This window comes from Schistocerca gregaria, chromosome 5 (genome assembly GCF_023897955.1).
Source record: "Schistocerca gregaria isolate iqSchGreg1 chromosome 5, iqSchGreg1.2, whole genome shotgun sequence".
Classification (NCBI taxonomy): Eukaryota; Metazoa; Arthropoda; class Insecta; order Orthoptera; family Acrididae; genus Schistocerca; species Schistocerca gregaria.
In genome coordinates this window covers 601,275,353-601,294,730 of record NC_064924.1, presented here as the reverse complement: position 1 = coordinate 601,294,730, position 19,378 = coordinate 601,275,353, and the positions used below count along the sequence as shown (strand labels likewise).

The window sequence follows — 19,378 nt, the reverse complement described above, 5'->3', positions numbered from 1 at the left end:
CCCCCCCCCCCCCCCTTTAAGTGTGATTAGTTGGTTCAGGACAGAACTAATGAAGCCTCGGACAAGCTCTGTCATGGTCGGGGACGACGCTTGAACCCTATGCCCGTCCACAATGGTAACGACACTGCTAGCCACATGGGAAATGATTTAAATCCAAATAGAGGTGTTTTGCAGGATATGCTTCCTGCAACCACTCTAGAAGGAAAACAAAGACAGAGGATGAGATGGTCAGATGAAGTTAACAGATATCTCACCTCCTGTTCTGTTATTACCAAGCAACAAACTTAGGAACCAACACAACTGGATACAGATCACAAGTATACACAACATTTATTAACAGATAGCCAGAATTAAAAATTTTAACAGAACAACAACTACCTGATCAGATCTGTGTAATAATCAAAAATAACAGGATACCCCAGTCAGAATTAGAAAACATCAAACAACAAGTACACAAATACTGGAACAAAATAATGTGCAATCAGAAGAAGAAGAAAATACAGTAATGGACTCAAACATCCCAGAGCAAACAAACAAAGTACAACACGCATCGATTAAGCAATCAGAGGAAAACGTAATCTTAAGACAGCCACCAGAACAAGCACAAATAGGACACGAAGTGACACACATGTTAGATATAGAAGAAAAATTTCAGCTGACATATATAGAATACAAAGACACAAATACAGGCATTAGACCATTCTTGCACAGACTACCAAATAACCCGCAAGTCAAAACAACAATAACAACTATCAACACAATCATACACAACAAAATAAATGAAAATACAACTATGGAAGAGTTACAACTACTGGATTATATAGAAGCACTCACTACACTAAATATACACGCTAGGCAGAGATCAGAACCAACCAACACACAGAAGAAACACAAAACCAGCATGGCAACACAGGCTACAGACCAGAATAGAAAAACTGAGAAAAGACATCAGACATCTAACAAAATTTATAAGAAATGAAATGTCAGACAAAAAATGATAAAGGTTAGGTAAAATCTCACAACAAGAAGCGATAGAGCAATTAGATGAAAAGAAGCAGAAATTACAAGCATTGGCCAAACGACTTAGAAGATACAAAAAAAGTGAAAATAGAAGGAAGCAAAACCAAACATTCAACACAAACCAAAAGAAATTTTACCAGACAATAGATAACACACACATTAAAATAGACAATTCACCAAACATAACAGACATGGAACACTTCTGGAGCAACATATGGTCAAAACCGAACCAGCATAACAGGCATGCATGGTGGATACAAGCAGTAACAGACTCGTACAAGATGATACAACAAATGCCTGAAGTGATAATTTTGCAACATGAAGTCACCCAAGCAATTGATTCTACTCACAATTGGAAAGCCCCTGCAAAAGATAAAATAGCAAATTTCTGGCTAAAGAAGTTCACCTCAACACATTCACATCTAACTAAATTATTTAACAATTACATTGCAGACCCATACACATTCCCTGATACACTTACACATGGAATAACTTATATGAAACCTAAAGATCAAGCAGACACAGCAAACCCAGCTAAATATCGCCCCATAACATGCCTACCAACAATATACAAAATATTAACTTAAGTCATTACACAAAAATTAATGACACTTACAACACAGAACAAAATTATAAATGAAGAACAAAATTATAAATGAAGAACAAAAAGGCTGTTGCAAAGGAGCACGAGGATGTAAAGAGCAACTGATAATAGATGCAGACGTGACATATCAAGATAAAACTAAACAAAGGTCGCTACACTACGCATACACTGATTACAAAAAAGCTTTTGCTAGTGTACCCCACACATGGTTACTACAGATATTGGAAATATACAAAGTAGATACTAAATTGATACAGTTCCTAAAGTTCCTCTAAACAAGCCTTCTTGGTTACCCAAGCCTGCCAACCCAAAGCTTGGTACAGATTTATTGATGACATCTTCATGATCTGGACTCACAGTGAAGAACAACTCCAGAATTTCCTCTCCAACCTCAACTCCTTTGGTTCCATCAGATTCACCTGGTCCTACTCCAAATCACATGCCACTTTCCTTGACATTGACTTCCATCTGTCCAATGGTCAGCTTCACACATCTGTCCACATCAAACCCACCAACAAGCAACAGTACCTCCATTATGACAGCTGCCACACATTCCATATCAAACGGTCCCTTCCCTACAGCCTAGGCCTTCGTGGCAAATGAATCTGCTCCAGTCCTGAATCCCTGGACCATTACACCAACAACCTGAAATCAGCTTTCGCATCCCGCAACTACCCTCCTGACCTGGTACAGAAGCAAATAACAAGAGCCACTTCCTCATCCCCTCAAACTCAGAACCTCTCACAGAAGAACCCTAAAAATGCCCCACTTCTGACAGGATACTTCCCGGGACTGGATCAGACTCTGAATGTGGCTCTCCAGCAGAGATACGACTTCCTAAAATCCTGCCCCGAAATGAGATCCATCCTTCATGAAATCCTCCCCACTCCACCAAGAGTGTCTTTCCGCCGTCCACCTAACCTTCGTAACCTCTTGGTTCATCCCTATGAAATCCCCAAACCACCTTCCCTACCCTCTGGCTCCTACCCTTGTAACCGCCCCCAATGTAAAACCTGTCGAATGCACCCTCCCACCACCAACTACTCCAGTCCTGTAACCCGGAAGGTGTACACGATCAAAGGCAGAGCCACGTGTGAAAGTACCCACGTGATTTACCAACTGACCTGCCTACACTGTGACGCTTTCTATGTGGGAATGACCAGCAACAAACCGTCCATTCACATGAATGGACACAGGCAGACAGTGTTTGTTGGTAATGAGGATCACCCTGTGGCTAAAAATGCCTTGGTGCAGGGCCAGCACATCTTGGCACAGTGTTACACTGTCCGGGTTATCTGGATACTTCCCACCAACACCAACCTATCTGAACTCCGCAGATGGGAACTTGCCCTTCAATATATCCTCTCTTCTCGTTATCCACCAGGCCTCAATCTCCGCTAATTTCAAGTTGCCGCCACTCATACCTCACCTGTCATTCAACATCATCTTTGCCTCTGCACTTCCGCCTCGACTGACATCTCTGCCCAAACTCTTTGCCTTTAAATATGTCTGCTTGTGTTTGTATATGTATGGATGTGTGTGTGTGTGTGTGTGTGTGTGTGTGTGTGTGTGCGCGCGCGCGAGTACATACCTATCCTTTTTTCCCCCTAAGGTAAGTCTTTCCGCTCCCGGGATTGGAATGACTCCTTACCCTCTCCCTTAAAACCCACATCCTTTCATCTTTCCTTTTCCTTTCCTCTCCTGACGAAGCAACTGCTGGTTGCGAAAGCTCATAATTTTGTGTGTGTGTTTGTGTGTTATTTTATTGTGCCTGTCTACCGGCACAAGCTGCTTGTGTCTGTGTATGTGCGGATGGATATGTGTGCGTGTGTGTGTGCGCGAGTGTACACCTGTCCTTTTTTTCCCCCTAGGGGAAGTCTTTCCGCTCCCGGGATTGGAATGACTCCTTACCCTCTCCCTTAAAACCCACATCCTTTCGTCTTTCCCTCTCCTTCCTGAAGAAGCAACCATCGGTTGCGAAAGCTAGTAATTCTGTGTGTGTGTTTGTGTGTTTTGTTCATTGTGCCTGTCTGCCGGATCTTTCCCGCTTGGTAAACCATGGAATAATATAGATAGAGGAGTAAAAATTGACACACATGCTTGGAATGATATGTTCACAAAATGTCTGACAGATGGCGCTAGATAGCAAAACGTCAGTGCTACCGTGACGGGTGAGAGGTACATCGATATGTTACAGAATCGCATCATCCCCCGCCTGGCTGATAAACACCTGCTGGAACATACGATGTTTATGCAGGATGGTGCTCCACCCCATATTGCTAGACGTGAGAAGGATCTCTTGTTGTGTGGTGATGATCGTGTGCTCAGCTGCCACTTTCATCATGCTTGGCCTCCCAGGTCCCCAGACCTCAGTCCGTGCGATTTTTGCTTTGGGGTTACCTGAAGTCGCAAGTGCATCTCTAGGGATGCTGAAAGACAACATCCGATGCCAATGCCTCACCATAACTCTGGACATGTTTTACAGTGCTGTTCACAACATTATTCATAGACTACAGCTATTGTTGAGGGATGATGGTGGACATATTGAGCATTTCCTGTAAAGAACATCATCTTTGCTTTGTCTTACTTTGTTATGCTAATTATTGCTATTCTGATCAGATGATGCACTTTTGTATTTTTTTAGTTCTAATAAAACCCCATGTCATTCCAAGCATGTTTGTCAATTTGTACCTCTTTATCTACATTATTTCATGATTTATTCAGTTTTCAAATTTATACTGACTTTTTGATCACCTGGTATATACAGTCGTTTTTCCCTTGCTCTGTTTGCAAGTGGAATAGAGAAGGAAATGACTTGTAGTGGTATTGGGTAACCTCTGCCAAGCACCATACAGTGGTTTGCGGGGTATATATTAGATGTAGATGTAGAAATGCAATCAGTCTGCAATGGAGATTGCTTACAAAACATTCATGTGACCCATCTAGAATACTGCTCAAATGTGTGGAATATGCACCAAATAGGACTTATGGGATATCGAAGGTATACTAATGAGGGAAGCAAAAACAGTCACAGATTTGTTTGAACCGTAGAAAATGTTCCTGGAGATGCTGGAGAAACTGAACTGGCAGACACCTGAAGACAGATGCAGGCTACCTCGAGAAAGTCTAGTTATAAACTATCAAGAACTAGCTTCAAAAGATGAATCTCAGAATATACTATAATTCCCTATATATAATTCCCCCAAGGATCACAAGGTCAATTTAAGACTATCTTTACAGTGCACAGATGTGTTTATGCAATCATTCTTCCCATACTTTGTAAGTGAGCTGAATGGGAAAAAGCCATAATAACTGGTAAAACAGGAAGTACCCTCTGCGTTTTGTAGATTATGGCTGTAGATGGGGATTAGTCACTCATTTTATGAGTCATCTAGCTATCAAAATCAAAGGGATGAAGTGCGTGTTATCTGAATGATAACCAGCAACATTCAAATGCCAAATGTTTTTTCACTGTTACACATTTAGAGAACTGGTTAATGCTTATCTCGAAGAGGCAATATATTTAGCATTGCCTGCAGATACATATAAAAGTATACAGCATTACACTATTTTTATAACTATTAGTTCTGAAAGCTAGGATAGTGACACATAACTTCCTTTTATGTGCAGGTATCAGTATTTTGCCTCCTAAAGGTACGCCGTTCAGCAATGTGGCTATGACACAGACACCTCTACCTCCACTGGAAAGTTATATGCTGCCTGCCACCTAAGCATTTGGACATCTGAGGCAGCCTTGCACTTTGTCACTGTCCTGAGAGTACAAGGTGAGGGTCCAGCCATATTTATCCTCACCTGGATATCAACAATCAACAGAACACCATTACATCCTGGCCCTGAAGTGTGATGCAGCTTGACGTCTTCAGAGCCCTGGCTGCCAGCCACATTTCCTGTGGCCAGGGAATGCAGGAACTTGGCAAAGCACAAGCAGTCACAGCAACAGTAGAATGCAAGTCAGCAAATGGAGACCGCTACACTGGGGAAATGCTCTGATATTCTCTGCACTGCCAATCGATGATCATGAACAAGACTTGATGAAAAAACCATTGTAACCATCACTGGTGCTTTTTCACCTGCAGAACACACCTTTCCTCAGCAGACCATCCTAGCCCACACTAAGCCATCCTAAATACACATTTAGAACTGGCTCCAGATGTGTGGCCTCTACATCCACTCTGTTACATGTGGAAGAATGCTACTACAGGCATGCTAAGACTCTTGTGTAACCATCAAGTGTAGCATGTGGTTATTTAGAGAGATTCCGTTCATGTACATTTTTTTGGTTTGTTATATTAGTTACTAATTTATGAATTCCATATAGTATAAAGCATTTAGTGCAAAAGCTTCTCCAGTGCGCCTGCAACACCGTACCACCTCTAGTTTCAAAGGCATGCTAATGGAAGAGTGGAAATAATCTTTTGAAACAGCCTACTGGTGTTTCTTCTGACGCAGCTGCCTCACCTGCTCACTCTTCAGTTTGCCAACTATCTCAACATTTTACAGTTTTATTAATGATTATTTTTGGAGAATGAATACAACCTGAAAATCAACAGATCATATGACTAAAGTTTAAAACAATCTGAACTAAGGTTTTTGATCAATTTGTCAAGGAATTCACTACATTTTGGCAATTTCAGCCAGGTACCTGGAAAGAGCTAGGGCTCATAAATAAAATCTGAAAGAAGAAATTCAGTGTTTTGAACTGTGGCAATTATTAAAACCAGTTTCCAAGAATATTTTTTCCATATACCACTAAATTATAAGCAGTTAGCAAAAATAGAATAACCTGTGAAATTTAGAAGAAGAGGTAACAAGAACAAAGCTCCAGTGTGTCATATTTAAAAAAGACTTAAAACAACTTCGTAGGAGAAAGAAAAGAAATATCCAAACATGTCACAGGTAGACTGGAAAAACAAAGGCCGGGTTTGTCTGGAAATCTCAGAATAACTGAAGAAGGCAAATAAACATTAAAATATGGAATTAGATTGCAATAAGTGGCTCCTTACATACTACCTGCATTAAATATCAAGGGCCATAAATTGAAGGGGACAACATATTTAGCCGAGACCTTAAACTTCTCTCTGGCTTCCTTTTAGAGCCACTCAATAAATAACACATCATATATAATCTTTACTTTTGCTTCTTACATTGTTATTTACACTTTTTCTGAAGATATGTCTTTTTACAAAATGAAATGCTAAAAAAAGTTGTCATACTCACAGGGAAGGTTTTTGGATCATTTCCTGTGTTGTACTTGTAAATCATGCGGAATACTTGAAGAGCTTCATCCAGCCGACCTTTTGTCATAAGAAATTTTGGAGTTTCAGCACATCCGGATATTATAAGTGCTGATAAGAAGCTCGGTATAGAGCCTACAGCTACAAATACTCTCCAAGAGTTGTAAGTCACATAACCACCAAAGAAAGACCATGACCAGGGAAGAGGAATTATTCCCCATGCAATACCTGCCAAGTATCAAACATAAAGGTGAATAATGTAATAAAGGTCACGAAAACTAATGCTGTAAATTAAAAATTGTGTGTTGTCAGAAGATACAGATTTCACTTTAGTTACAAAAAGAATGTTCCCTAGATGCCTAGCACATACAAAGAAGGAGAAAGTGTGCAAGTGTGTGCACTCTCTCTCTCTCTCTCTCTCTCTCTCTCTCTCTCTCTCTCTCTCTATTTCCCCCCCCCCCCTCCCTACTTTGTTTAAAACCTTATCCCCCCCTGCTTTCTCTCTCCAAAACACTCAGTTCCCCCCTCTATCCTTTTGCTCTTTAAAACACACTATCCCCTCAGTTTTCTGTTTGTTGCTTCAATTAATTCTTTGTCATTTCCACCACAAATTACATCATATCTTCTCCATTCATGTATCCCTTCTGCAGCCTCTACCTTTACTCTCTCAGCACACACACACACACACACACACACACACACACACACACACACACACACACACAAACAGAGAGAGAGAGAGAGAGAGAGAGAGAGAGAGAGAGAGAGAGACTATTGGATACATTGGTGGAACAGAAGACTGTGTTATGCTGAAGTGGGAGCATGGACAGTGATAGGTGGGCCATTCATGTGGACAAAAGAATGTAGCACAGTGGTTGTGGCTTCAACACTACTGCTTCCAGATATAGCCCTGCCTTTGATGGGGTAAATGACAGTCGAGACTGGACTGGAGTACGTGGTTGTGGGAGAATGTATGGGACAGGTCTCACATCTTGGTCTATTACTGTGTTATGAGCCATGAGGCAGTGGGTTGGAAACAAGGGTGGAGCAGGGACAGACGAGAATAGTCCATAGGTTCACTGGCAGCAGAATACCACTGTGGGAGGTGTGGCAAATATAGTGGTCAGCATATTCCTCATTTCAGGACATGTCAAGAGTTTGTCAGAAACCTGACAGAAAATGTGATTCAGTTGCTCCATTAACAGGTAGTACTGGGTCACAAGGGGAATGCACCTATGTGACTGGATGATGGGACACTCTGTGGTTGTGCGTGACTGAAGAGATAAGGTACAGGAGATCTGTTTCTGTACAGGTCCCATACACACTCCCACCAACACCTACACCAGTCCAGTCGCAAGCATCACCTATTCCATCACAGGCAGGGCTACCTGTGAAAGCAGTCATGTGATCTATGAGCCAAGCTGCAACCACTGTGCTACATTCTGCATGGGCATGCCAAACAACAAGCATGAATGGCCACAGATAAACTGTGGGCAAGAGACAGCTGGACCACCCAGTTACTAAGCATATCGCTCAACACAATGTACTTTACTTCAATGACTTTTTCATGTCCTGTGCTATTTTTATTCTTCTTAGCAACACCAGAATTTATGATCCGCACAGGTGGAAACTCCCCTTGTAATATATCCTATGTTCTCATAACCTCCCTGGCCACAACCTTCATCAGTTCCTATCCTTCAGCCACCTATCCCCTTTTATCACCCCACTCCAGCACAACACCGCCTTCTATTCCATCAATGCACCTAAAGCCTCCCCCTCCCCCCTCCCCAATCTCCCTTTCCTACCCTTCCTCTACTTTTTCTCCCCCGCCCCTCTATTTCCGCTCTTCTACTGCTCTTCTTTGCCGCTCCCCCCTTTCTAAACTCACAACTGCAGGTAACTGCCCTATCCTATACCTGCCACATCACAGCATGCTTCCACAAGCAGCACTTTACTGTCGCTCCTCCCTAACCTGCTACCTCTCCCCAGCCCACCTCAGCCTCAGCCTCAGCCTTACTCCCACCACCCAGACTGAATCTACCATCACATGCAGTCACATGCAGTCTGGTCCTAGTAGATTGAGACAGTGGTCATATGTGTGCAAGTTGTGTTAGCATGAATATGTGAGTGGTACCTTTTCGCCAAAAGCTCACTCATTTAGCAATTTTTTGTTGTGCCTGTCTGTGACTCAAGATCTCCTCTGTATGGTGAGTAGCAATCTATCCTCATCATGATATTGTCATTATTGCACCCTGGATTTTTCGTTGTTTTTGCCCAGGGGCACCAGCTGAAGCTTGTCAGAGTTTCCATTGTTTGAGTGATAAAATTGTGATTAATATAATTATACAATGTTTTGGATGGGCTCAGACACATTAGCAGAAGTTGCAACAGCAGACAGACTTCATAGCGCAAGCTGCCTCTGCCTGTTGGAGCAAAACTGTTATAACTACAACTGTAAATGGCCTTTGTTGGCTCTCTGGGGGAGATTGAAGTTTTTTGTCTCATAGACGGTTTTGTTGTTGTTGATGCAATCCTGGATGGATTTTTTTTGAAAAGCTAAATTGTAAGGTTGGTCTCACATGAGGGTTATACTATTTTAATGTAAAGTACTAGCCACTTTACTCTAAGTTTTTAGCACACACAGGCTGATACTTTTAATATATGGCCTTCAGGTACATAATTTCTGAAGATCTTGTGCATTGAATGAGTGAAACATGTCAAAATAAAGAAAAAATTACGTGTAACTTGTGGCTGCTCTGGGATTTTAAAACTGCACTAGGGACAGAGTGATTTCCAAAACATTATTGTTGAGGTGATCAAGTAATTTCATTGCGAACTAATTTGTTGCTATTCACACATTTTACCTTCCCTTTACATGTCAGTGACATGTAGCCAAATCAACTCATCACTGATGATTTTACAGCAGATGAATCTTACAATTTTTTTCCTTGAGAGTACTAGTGTTCAGTGCCACAATAGAGATGCTTTAACTAAATTCATTAAATTCAGTTTACCCCAGGGAAAGGAAACAACTGCCAGATTATAAAAGGAGGGATCAATATTTGCAGTAGCTCCAAATAACAGGTGACCACAACATCTGTGGCACAATGATACTACTGGTGATCTATTCAGAATAGAGTAAAAATTTAATAACCATTTCCTATTAATAATCAACAAGTTAAATCAAAATTTTAATAATAGTACAGGGAACTATTTGAAAGTATTAAACTTGGCATTCCAAGATAATTATGTCACATGCAGCTATAGGAAATAAAGAACTTGGAGCTGCATGCACATGTCACAATATGTGATTAACAAAGTTGTGTATTCACCACTGTTTCAGGTGCCGATGCAAATGTGGAGTTAATAGTTTAAAGTACACCCAATTAGAGTGAATATAAGAAATGCTTCATGAAATTATTTTCTGAATCTTTTGTTTCTTCTTTACAGTTCCAAAGTGCATGATTTTCAGAATAGTTTACAAGGACTAGTGATGATGAACACAGTGTGCCAAATTCCCAAGCAACTTAGCCACATTTACTGAATGACACTAGCTCCTTGCAAGCTTCATTCATTAATTCATTCACTCTCTGTATTCTATAAATCTCAGTTTGAACTACAGCATTCAGGGATGTGGATTGAGCTAAAATATTAATTTTAGATTACTTTATTACTACACACACACACACACACACACACACACACACACACACACACACACACACACCACCACCACCACCACCACCACCACCACCACCGGTCTCTTGTAGGATTTGTTATGCTCATTTCCTCTGGTGTTTTGAAAGGTCCTTGCAAATTCATTTTTGCTGTGGATACATGGAATCAGATGGAACAAATACTGCTCATTACATGGTTTATGTATCGTCTAGCATCAATGGAAAATGCCAGTATGTTTCTCATTACACATCAAATGCTTTTAAATTTGAATTTCAAGTGTACATTTGGTTGAACAGATCAAAAATATTAAGTTCAACTTGATGAATTAACAGGTGTAGCAAAACTTAAAAAATAATCAGGACTTAAGCACCGAGACAGTAGTGCTATTGCATGCTGGTTGCAATGGGATAATGCAGCCTTGGATGGGAGACAAATTGGGTAAGTCACACAAGAACGATGTGGCAAATAAATGTTTATTAATACCATGAGTGCTGGAGTCTACTAGAATTTCCTTTTTTTGACCACCAGAAAGTCTCAGGACTGATTTGTGCTAAGTTGCCTTCCTGATAAACTACCATACTGCAGCATTCATCCATCATTTTTGGTATACTGGTTATTCTTCATGCTTTGATGACCCTGTTAATGCTTATAATTAAACTGAATATCATACCAGAATAATATGAACCACTTCCTCAAATACACAAGTTAAATTCCACTTTAGAAAAATTTTGTTTGTAATGAGAAACAAACTGAAGTTTTGCATAAATGCAGGGAATCACATGAAATGTGATAAGTAGTACACTTTTGGACTAACTCCTTATACAGATTGTGCAACTGAAAATTTCAAATACGTGCCAAAACACAAAATAAAATACACCTAAAGACTCTTAAAAAGTAGGTAAATGTAAGGGAAAGACAGACTGCTATTTAGTGTAAAGATGACACGTGAAGTTGCACATAGGCACAATTAAAAGACACTTACACATTAGCTCTCAGCCACAGCCTTCACCAGAAAAAGAAAGAAACATACACACAAGCACACCTCACACGCACATGATGCCATCTCTAGTAGCTGGTCCGAGCTCTGTGTATGTGTGTGTGTGTGTGTGTGTGTGTGTGTGTGTGTGTGTGAGAGAGAGAGAGAGAGAGAGAGAGAGAGAGAGAGAGAGAGAGAGGTGTGCTTGCTTGTGTGAATGAATGTGCGTGTGTGTTTCTCTATCTTTTTCTCGTTGGCGATGGCTGTGACCAAAAGCTGATGTGTATGTGTCTTTTGAGTGCCCATGTGCAACTTCATGTGTCATATTTACAGTAAGTAGGAATCTATGTTTTCCTTACACTGTTAATATTCTAACCTGGAGTTTCCATTGTTTAAAATTAACTAGTTTGGGAAAAAAGAGAGGAAACAAAGAGGCTACTTCCCTCACACTTATAATATTAGTTGTTTTTAATTAATATTTCACACCTATCATTGATGTAGCTTTCAAACATGTATTGGTTTCTTTATTTATTTATTTGTTTAAACTGTGGTAAAATTTAAAACTGTTTATTGTGGAAATTAATGTTAACTGATATTTACACCTGTAAATCCCAATATTCTAATTAATTATGCAAGGAGTGGCTAACAAAAGACACTTTTACTTTAGTTTCTAATATTTTAAGACTTCCAATTTCCTGGCTGATGATTGCTGGCAACCTGTTGAGAACTTTGAACCAGAATATAAAATTACTTTCTAAACCACACATACTGATTTGCATTTCACAAGGAAATATCTATTAACATCATCTTGCATTTCACATTTCACTCTAAATTTATACTAGTGGTATGCCCATAATGCTGATATTTTAAAGCACCCAATGAAGTTGGGTATTTACACTTTCAAAATCAGTTTTTATATGTTTTAACACCAGTGAAATAAAAATTACTGCAAATGAAGCTGCTTCCCCAGTTTGCCACTTACCCCCTTTCACTATATTGTTTCAAGCTCGCTGTAATTTCTTTCACTCATTCTTCCTTTCGTTTGTGTCATCAAATACCTTCAGGATTTTTCCTTTCTGTAATTTGAGGTGCTGTTAAGTTAACTTACAATGGGGTAATCACCGAGCAATTTTGTATTTTATTTCAGCTTAGCTTGCATAATAGAAGGGAGATTAGGGGTTACCATCCCGTCAACATCAATGTCATTACAGACAGAGTACAAGCTTGGATTGCTTCAAGGATGGAGAAGGAAATCAGCTATTCCCTTTTAAAGGAATCATCCTGGGATTTCCCCGAAGCGATATAGGAAAATCACGGAACTCCTAATTAAGGACAGCTGGACATGGATCTGAAACATCGTCCACCTGAATGTAGTTCAATATGCTCTTGCACAGTAGTTTGTGTTCCTATGACTCTGATTCATTGCAGAATTATGAAATTGTTTTAAATAAGCCAATAATGACATCCATGTGATACAATCAGTATTCTGTTATAGTTCATGGCTTTTTTAAAGAATCACTTGGTTGGGTGTCATTACTGGCCATTTGACCGGCCAGGCTGCTGGAGTACTTTTTTTTTTTTTTTTAAACAAATAATGACCTTCCACTTATTTCCTACCAGCAACTGCAAATATTGGGGTCAGTAAAGGACCCCACCTTGTATGGACAACCCAAATACTACAGAGAAGCATTAAGTGCCCTCAGAGTGTGTCCATTAATGACTGTCTCCAGAAAGCACAGCCTGATGTTGAGTTTCTATTATATGAGCTTGTACTATACAAAATTCCCACGCTATGCCTTGCTTTTTTTTTTTTTTTTTTTTTTTTTTTTGCGTCATCCGAAACACACACACTGATAAGATAAAACACTATGATCACTGTCCACCATGGCATCTGATGCCACCTGTTGGCAATGCGGGCACCTGAAGCAATCACAAAAGCACTCTATTGAAGATATAGGCTGCACACAGGAAAATCCATTGAGATAAGTGACTTTCTACACATAGCTCATGAATGAGTATCTCAAAAATGGCAAAGCTGATTGAATGTTCATGTGCTACCATCTTGGTAATCTATGGCAAGAGAAGAACAGTGAAACTATCAATAGGCACTAAACGGTTGGACTTCCACAACACTATAGAGAACGTGGGGTTCAGAGGATTGTCTGTTCCCTAAAGTAGGATAGATGATAATCTGTGGCATCTCTACCAAAAGGTCATGATGCCGGTCCACACAAGTGTTTCAGAGCACACTGCTCACCTCATCGTACATTGTTGAACGAGGAGCTCCACAGTAGACCACACCAATAAGTTCACATGTTGACCCAACAATGTCATCAATTACGATTGCATTGGGCATGGTTCCATTGGGATTCAACCATCGATCAGTGTAAATGAGTCAGCTCGTCGGGTAAAACAGATTTTTGCTACATTAGGTCAATGGTCATGTCTACAAATGCAGCACGCTATGGAGGACGCTATGGATACAGGGTGGTGGTAGCAGTATTACACTTTTCGTGGCATTCTCCAGCACTTGCATGAGACCTGTGGTACTAATCAAACACATTCTGACAGCTGACAATCAGCTACATCCTTTAATGCTTGATGTCTTCCCCAACAGCGATGTCATCTTTCAGCAGTATAAACGTTCATGTCTTGGAGTCAGAACTGTGCTACCACAGTTTGAGGGGCATTATAGTTAACTGACATTGATGTCTCGGTGACTAAATTTGCCTTGCATAAATACTATGGAGACCATTTGGGTCACTATCAGGCGCAATCATCGTGTACGTAAATCAATGGCTTGTTACTTACATGAATTATATGAGCTGTGCGTAGAGATCTTAATACCACATACCTCCACAAACCTACCAACAAACTGTCAGATACGTGATATGCAGAAGCAATGACGCATTTCATTCCAAAGACGGATGAACAAGCTATTAAGTAGGTGGTCATAATGTTTTGGCTATCAGTGTATGCATTGAAAAGCATCATGTCAACTAACCCCAAGAAGCTATGGTTTTCACAACAAGACTGGCAGAAACAAAACCATTTATGGTGCTTTCTCCTGTATACATTCAATATTCCATTTGTCATATTTGGCATGGGTCTCACACACAGACGCAAATATTCTAGAATAGATCTGACAAGCATTCTATGAACACTCTCCTATGTAGACTGATTTCACTTTCCCAGTATCATACCAATGAAATGAGGTCTGCCACTTGCTTTGCCTATGACTGAGCCTGTTAAATTTCATAATTATATAAACTGTTACACCCCTGTACTTGTACGTGTGGACTGATTCCATTAGGGACACACTGGTATTGTAGTGAATGAATATTACATTTCTCATTTTTTGGAGTTCACAATTTTACATTTCTGAACAAGTAAAGCAAGTTGTCAATCTTTTCAGAACTTTGAAATCTTATCCAGATTTGACTGAATATTTGTGAAGCATTTATTATAGATAACTGCATTATCTGCCAGAAAATAAGGTTACTGTTAATATTGTCTGCCACATCATTAATGTACAACATGAACAACAAGGTCCCAATACAAATGAAGTTACTTCCACACCTTTTGAGGATTCTCCATCCACGATAGCATGCTGCATCCTTCCAAGCTAAGAATCACACATTTCTTTTGGTATGGATTAGATTGGATTGATGGGGTTAAAGGGACCAAACTATGAGGTCATCAGTCTCCCCAATCCCATGTGTGTCAAGCCGAAAACAGTCTGGAGTGAGTAGAAACAGCAGGCAAATCCTGATGAACCTCATTGTAACTGATAATCAATAACACCAAGAGACAGAAGTAAGTAGAAGTGAGGGGGTAAGAGGGTAAAGGTGGGCGAGTTGCTCCAGCCAGAAAGCAGCTGGAGGCCCCCGGGTCATGTTACATGATGGGAGGCGCATCCAACCCGTGTTCTTATCCTTCATTACCACAACAGAACTAGCAATGCGGATAAGGTGATAAAAATCTCAGGAAAGAGAACAATGACAATGAGACAATAAATCAATAACAAATGTAAAAGAACAAGAAGAATTAAAAAAGTGGGCTGGGCAGGAGTGAGGCCAGACCACTGAGCAAGGGGTGCCGTTGGTCTCCAGGGTCAGAGCAGGCAATGGGGCACCCTTCCAGCCCTCAAGCAGCTTATGAATCCAATTTGCCCTACATCAGACATGAGCAGAAACCAGCTTTATGGGTAAAAATGATTATATTTTGTGTTAGTAAGTGTTAGTGTCAAACACTTTTCAGTAGTTCGAAACTACGGATATACTTAACTGCAATAATATATGGATTTCAGGATGTCATGCGAGAAAAGCTCAGATTACATTTTCCATGACTGATGTTTTCAAAATCCACACTGACTGGTAGGGAAGAGGTTATTTTGTTCAAGATAAGTCATTACATTATCACATTTGAGTTCAGAATATGTTCTAAGATTCTACAAAGATAGATGCCGAAGATATTGCACAATAGTTTTTTGCTTTGTACACCACCTTTGCTACTTTGCTACCCTTATAATAAGATGGCATGACCTGTGTTTACTTCAAACAATCTGGAAAAGTTGTGTGTTTTAGGAATTTATGGTACAATAGGATTAAAAAAGTGCTGTCTCAGCCACAAATTAGGTGTAGAATCTAATCGGGATGCCAATGGGCTCTGGAGCTTCATTTAGTTTTGAGAATTTCTGCTGACACATATTTATTATATCACTCATGTTTGTAGTGATGCAAGAATTTTAGTAATGTAAATCACAGTTCATCAGAAAACAATTTTTTTTATTATTAGTCACAAACATGATTACATAATAAATGTAGGAGTAAGTGAGTAATAATTACACAATCTTTGAACAGGACACTGCAGGATTGATCATTGTAGATATGTATTTTCACAATATTCCTATTTTTTGCTTTTTCTGAATAAATAATTTTGTAGTGACATTGATCCCAGAGGTCAATATGAACAAGTTAAAGCAAATAGTAACAATACTATCCATGTGTAATGTCTTTGTATTCTACCTTCTCTCTGTCTAGTGCACTGTAAACTTGCGGACTTTTTATGATAGCACATATGTTTCGAGTTGTGTAATTATTTATATTAAAACAGCTGGTTGCATTTCTTGGTGTCAGTGAGAACTTCTTATTCTGCCCACACACCACCACAGATAAAACCACACTGGTGACATGATACCTGTACAATTTCTATGGACTTATGAAATGTAGAGCCCTATCTTCCCATCAAACAATAGACATTGTGAATTAACATAGGGTATTGCGACCTTTTGCCTATGTTGATTGTGCTTGTAGTGGTTTGTGTGATGCAATGAACAATATGGGACAATACAAGCCTGACATTGCATGTGAAAGTGATTACAACCCCCTTCCAACTCTTGGACAGCACACATCACAGTTCTATGTTATTTTCCATGGAACTTCTAGATTTCTTTCCAACATAGGAGCAAAAGCAATTGATACTAGCAGGTGTTACTGGACCTACATCACATTTTTGTGCCCAAGTAAACTGCCACAGTTTCTGCCAAAGCAACCAAAAACCTGCTTCACAACTGTAAAATCTGCATTGTATTCATATAACTCTAGATTCCATGCCAGTTATTGAGGCAACGAATCCATTTCTGCCTTCTTGTGTAACAAGGCCAGCTGGGATCTCCATAAAAATATCTAGGTAACCTACTGCACCACACTGATCAATGGTGTTACATTTCATGATATCCCTGGATCAATTCACTTAGTACTCCACAGACACATTTCCAGAGATGTTCACATCAAGCAGCGTGTGTTACCTAAACTGCCAGAGTTTCTGCCAAAGCAACGACAAACTTGGTTCATAACTGTAAAATCTGCATTTTCAACTCGCAGTGTCATTGAGGATACAGCAAAATATTTTTCATTACTGTATAACATCAAGGGGCACACTTCTTATCACTTATTATCAGATACACAATCCTGTCACCACTTGATTTTTGCAGGTTCGAGATGGCTAAGTGGCCTTATTGCAAGGGTTATGCAAACAACAAATCTGCAGGCAATTTTCTCAGAGCAGTTGAGGAGACAGGCTCCTTCACAGTTTCGACACCATCCACAAACTTTGGTAGATACTCCTAAGTTAATACAAGAAAATACACCGGTGGGTAACATGGGTAAACAAATTGCCTCATGTTATTAAAGTGTCCTTGATAACAAATGAAGGCCAAATGCTTCCGATGAATCACGGCACCCCCTCCACAGGCTGATGTCTTGTAGCTCCTGAGGTGCAATGCAATAGTCTGACAATAACCGTCTAACACAGCATGCTACTCAGAGTTCTGACAGCAACAGACAAAGAGCACTTGGGTGCTAGTTCTGTGCTCATTTCGGTGCTGCCCCACTCGAGTGGACCTCTTCGTGCAAGCACCCAAACGTCACTTGCAATCTTCAGTAAGCATAAGAGCTAACAGAATTAAGAAAGTACGCTGAGGCACTATGCACATAAATCATACTACTTTTCTTCACACATCCAGCCACAATGACCACCTCTACATCCTCAAGATGACAACCGACCAATATTTTCTAGTCGACTCATGTTCTGAGATAAACATGATCCCCAGCAAAACTGTCAGTCCTCACACCACAGAAGCCTTGCTATGGACACTGCAGAAGCCTTGCTATGGCTAAGGACTGTGACTGCTTCAGCTATAATGATATACCATTCCAATACCTGCACTGCTGACTAAGATCGTGGCAAAATATTTATGTGGACTTTTATGTTAGATGACATTAATGAATCTCTGTTAGGGGCTGACTTTCTCTATCATTATCATGGTGCCCTGCCATAGGAAAGGAACTATGAGGCTTGTACCAAAAGTAAGGTTCCCATATTTTTTACAAATAGAAGACATTGTTTATTGTTATTAATTGATACATTGTTGAAAAGCTTACACTTTTGTCTGTTTTTCAACATAGTCTACATTTTTTCCAACATTGTTTTGAAGACGGTGCTCCAGCTTTTGTACTCCTAAGTCAAAGAAGTCTCCCGCAAACCCATTGAGGAAGCATGTGACCTCTGATCTGACTTCATCATCACTCTAAAAGCGTTTGCCACCTAAGTGTTCCTTTAGCTTGGGGAAGAGATGATAATCGCTGGGGGCTAAGTCCGGGCTGTACGAGGGGATGGGGCATAACAGTCCACCCAAATTTCTTCAAAAGCTCCTGTGTTTGAGAAGTGATGTGGGGTTGAGCGTTGTTGTGAAGAGGCACTACTCCCTCCGTCAGTAGTCCTCTCCGACAATTCCGCATTGCTCACCAGAGTTTGGTCAACGTTTCACAATATCTGTCTGAGTTTGCGAGTCACAGGTTGCATGAAATGGATGAGGAGAACCCCCTTCTGATCCATAAACACAGTCACCATAACCTTTCCTGTTGACTGGGTTTGTCTGAATTTCTTTGCCAGTGGTGAACCAGAGTGACACCGCTGACGACATTGTTGTTTTGTTTTGGGGGTGTAATGAAATACCCACATTTCATATACCATGATGATAGTGTCCAACAACTTCTCCTTGTTGTCTCCCCCCCTCACATTGTTGAAGAAACTTGTGAGCACAGTCAATGCATTGCTCCTTGGGTCCGCCAGTCAGCATTTGGGGGACCCAGCGAGCACGCATCTTGTGATAACTCAATGTTTCTGTTAAAGTTCTTTCAATTGTGCTGTGGGAAGCTTCAGGAATGCACTTAACAAGTTCACAGGCAGTGACCCTCGGATCTTTGAGCAGCCTACTGTTGATCTTCTCAACAACGCAGTCTTCCACTCCATTCTTCACCGTGAACTTTTGTGCAACCCTTT

At 40.3% G+C, this 19,378-nt stretch overlaps 1 protein-coding gene across 2 annotated transcripts in view; it reads right to left on the bottom strand.

The window, feature by feature from the left end:
• The window catches only part of LOC126272231 (synaptic vesicle glycoprotein 2C-like), a 335,261-nt gene that overhangs the window by 50,854 nt on the left and 265,029 nt on the right, over nt 1-19,378 (bottom strand). For both annotated transcript variants that reach the window (XM_049974932.1, XM_049974933.1), the window contains exon 6: nt 6,863-7,107. In XM_049974932.1, coding sequence (XP_049830889.1) covers nt 6,863-7,107 — 245 coding nt within the window. The remainder of the gene's footprint in view (nt 1-6,862; nt 7,108-19,378) is intronic.